The sequence below is a fragment of the Octodon degus genome, unplaced genomic scaffold (assembly GCF_000260255.1).
Source record: "Octodon degus isolate 3935 unplaced genomic scaffold, OctDeg1.0 scaffold00001, whole genome shotgun sequence".
In the NCBI taxonomy this organism is placed as follows: Eukaryota; Metazoa; Chordata; class Mammalia; order Rodentia; family Octodontidae; genus Octodon; species Octodon degus.
The window spans coordinates 40,839,488-40,842,982 of record NW_004524577.1 but is presented as its reverse complement, the minus strand read 5'-3'; the positions used below and the strand labels follow the sequence as shown (position 1 = coordinate 40,842,982).

At 47.5% G+C, this 3,495-nt stretch overlaps 1 protein-coding gene across 1 annotated transcript in view; it reads left to right on the top strand.

The window, feature by feature from the left end:
• The window catches only part of Itga1 (integrin subunit alpha 1), a 156,419-nt gene that overhangs the window by 103,472 nt on the left and 49,452 nt on the right, over positions 1-3,495 (top strand). The window contains exons 7-8 of the mRNA XM_023709123.1: positions 550-715; positions 3,037-3,110. Coding sequence (XP_023564891.1) covers positions 550-715; positions 3,037-3,110 — 240 coding nt within the window. The remainder of the gene's footprint in view (positions 1-549; positions 716-3,036; positions 3,111-3,495) is intronic.

The following is a 3,495-nucleotide window of genomic DNA, read 5'->3' as shown; positions in this document are numbered from 1 at the left end:
TCCTGTGCTTAGTATTCAATTCCAAAAAGGAATTCCTGAGTTACTTATTTTCTACAAGCAATTTAGTTTATGGCCTAGTCCCATGTATATCTGAACGTGTATTCATATATGTACAGTGCGTACAGAGGTGTGTGAGCTAGAAGGGCAAGTGAGATTTTCAGGATCAGCTGCCCATTCAGGATCAAACAGCGCCGAGCGCTGCTAGCAAGCAGAGGGTGATGTCACGGGCTGGAATAACTTCAATGACATGGAGAAACTACAACATTACTTTTGAACCGTCAGATTTCAAAGATACAGCTGTTAATAAACAGGGACAGAACTGCAGAAGAAGGAAAAGACAGAATTTCCCTTTACAGCTTCCCATACCAAATGGCTGTGCTTATTTAACAGCGAGTATTCTGAAAGGCACCGGTGCCTGAATATGGCCGTTCATAAAAAGTGCATTACGCTAAGGTAGTCTCGCACTCTGGTTTACTGCCAATGCACTTGAGATCCTTATTTAATACACAGAAGTTAAACTATGTTCTTGCTGTTTTTGTTATGTCTTAGATTCTTGGCAGCTATAACAGGGGAAATTTAAGCACAGAAAAATTTGTAGCTGAAATAAAGTCGATCGCAAGTAAACCCACTGAAAACCATTTCTTCAACGTCTCCGATGAATTGGCCCTGGTCACTATTGTGAAAGCTCTGGGAGAAAGAATATTTGCCCTGGAAGGTAGGACTGTGTCTTCTCACCCTGGGTGTTATCTGTAGTTCAGAGTCAGTGTGTATGACTCTTACGTGGACTCCTTGCCTATCGCAACTGCACTTTGCTGTGCACACTGATGGCCCCAGCACAATGCGCCAAGTTGCGCTGCTCCGCTCCCGGCGGGTCACTGGCCGGTGAAGATGCCTCTTCCTTAGGGGATTTCCCGCTGGCACATTTCTCTGCACCTAGATAGCTTGGGACAAAGAGTCTGCAGGGCTGTCATGCCGGGCAGACTGGTATCTTCTCTGCAGTCTCCACCTTCGCGTTCTCTGAAGACCTGGGGTCCCAGGGAGCAAGCCCCGTTTCCACTAGGTGGAGAGGGTGTGTCCGCCTCTAGCTGCACCGCATCCAGGATTCGCAGGCACCCACCGGCCGGTTCCCTTGGCCCCAGGGGGGTTTCCTCTGTACCCATAGAAACAGAAGACTAGGATTCTGTATCTGACTGAAGTTGCTGTGGCTTATTAAGAACTCCGTTGTCCTGTGTTCTGTGTTCAAGTCATGCCAACATGACTTTGGCCTTTCAGCAGCCGTTCTGCAGTACTGGCCCAGAAGTGGACAGAACCCCAGTCTGGGGGCTGAGCGCACACGAGCCAAGGGCGGGCTGAAATAAGATTTTCAGGCTCTTTCTAACCGGGCCGCAGCAGAGCTTAAAAGTACCTCACTGGAGTGCCGGAGCTCTGCAGAAAGTCTCTGTACTTACAGACAAAATTATTTTTTAAGGCACTTTACCTTTTGCTCCCCTATTGAAGCTAACCTAAAGCTAGGATGACTACTGATTCTTTTCCTTTCAAAATGAGATTTGTAAGTGGTTCTTTTCTTTGTCACTTGGGAAGCCTCCATTTCCTGTCAACATTTATCTTTAGATGTAAATAGCTGCAATTATGGAAGTCCACTCGGCCAGGACAGTGCCACCTAGCGAAGCAAGGAGCTCAAGGCCTGTCAGGAAAGACTGGGAAGTGGCCCGAGGTCTCCCTTTCTCCTGCTGGGCTGAGGAGATGCTGAAGCTCCCCATCAGGGCCTGCCCAGGGGTGAGAGGGTTGGCTCACCCGGAACAGCTCCAGGCAGGGATGAATGTCAGAGACTCAGACGTGCAGCAGGCACTTCCTGTGTGGCCAGTGGAATGGGCAGAGGTCACAGCGCTGCTTTCTGCCTGTTCCCAGCCAGAGGCAGGACAGCAGCGGCTTGCTGCTCCTGCGCCCTTGCCTGCTGGTCTCGCAGAACTTAGGGTACCTTAAAGCAACATGTGCATAAAGCACAATCTTAAATAAAAGTATGTTCCCAACCTTTAGAGGGCAAATCATACAAGACACTAAAAATGATCTTTGCATTCTTGATTGCTTGCTCCACTTAATCTAGTCCTATAAAAAGTCAATCACTGCTATATTTATTTTTTTTATGCCAGTAAATAAATAGTAAACATGTTTAATTCTACAAAGTTGATTGTTTTTCTGTTTCTCTTGGAAAGGAGGCTGACTTTTTAAAAAATTATGTTATTTTTAACTTATCTTCAAGGCCAAATAAATCAGAAACTCCCTCCTGGAAGCAAGTAACTCGACATTCCCCCAGTTCCCTCAGGAAGTTGTGGCTTTAAGCTCGTGAACACTTAGAGAAGAGTCTGGGAGCCGCCTGCTTCCAGAGACCACTCTGAGCTGCCCTCATTTCAGTAAAGAGCTCCAGGATGGGCACAGAACAGCCGAAAGTGTCTGTTCAGATGGCTTGCGGCCCGGAACCCTGTCTGAAAGAATGCCCCCCCCCCATCTGTGAGCAAATGCAAGCAGGATTCCTTCAACCTTTTATCAAATAATGGAAGTCTCAGAGGATTTGTGCCCTGAAATATGGGTAGGTCTGACAGAGCTGGGAAATCTGCTTAAATCCATAAATGAAATTTTTTAGGCCTCTAAGATGTCACCTAAGTTTAGCATAGGCAGGGTTCTCAATTCCTAAGATAAAGCAGAGATTTCCCACTGCAGCAATTCATCTTTAACCACATGGACCCAAAGCACCCTAAGAGCCCTAGCCTAGCAGTGTGGGAATGGAGGTTCCCCTCTAGCCCAGCAAGGAGCGGAAGTGAACGAGAAGCTTCTGAGACAGAGACCTTTGCTCACCTTCTCTGCCTTCTACTCCACCCTGCCCGGGAATCTTGAGTTGAGAAATGCATGACTGGAAATGCCCCGACATGTTAAAGCTTCTGGGGGGACATCTCCGGGGGCTCCCTGGAGCCTGTGGCCAGCAAGGCAGCTGTGCACGTGGGGCCCTCGTGATTGACGTGTGACACTTTCCTGTTACAGCTACGACTGACCAGTCAGCGGCTTCGTTTGAAATGGAAATGGCTCAGACTGGCTTCAGTGCCCACTACTCCCAGGTACACTGGTCCCCTAGAAGGACACGCAGTGTGTGTGCGCAGGGTCACCTGCTTCCAGGGTAACACCAGCTATCCATGTTACAGCACGCGGCAGGCTGTGGTATGAGCAGTTACAGGGGTCAGGGTGATGGTTTCTAATTTAATAAGGAGAAAGCACTCCCCAGGGTCCTTATTACGTCTCATACAACTCATATTTCATTAGGACTTATGGCTCAGGCATCTTGAGCTCTGCCCTAGAAGCTACTTTATTTGCTAGAAATATGGAATTTATCTTCTGCTTAGTGTCAAGGGATTCAAGGGACTTGCTAGAATATTTTAGGATCCTAAATCTTAAGTTTTTTTAAAGAATAGAGAATTTACATAATGGCCAGGAGAGTTAATGAAA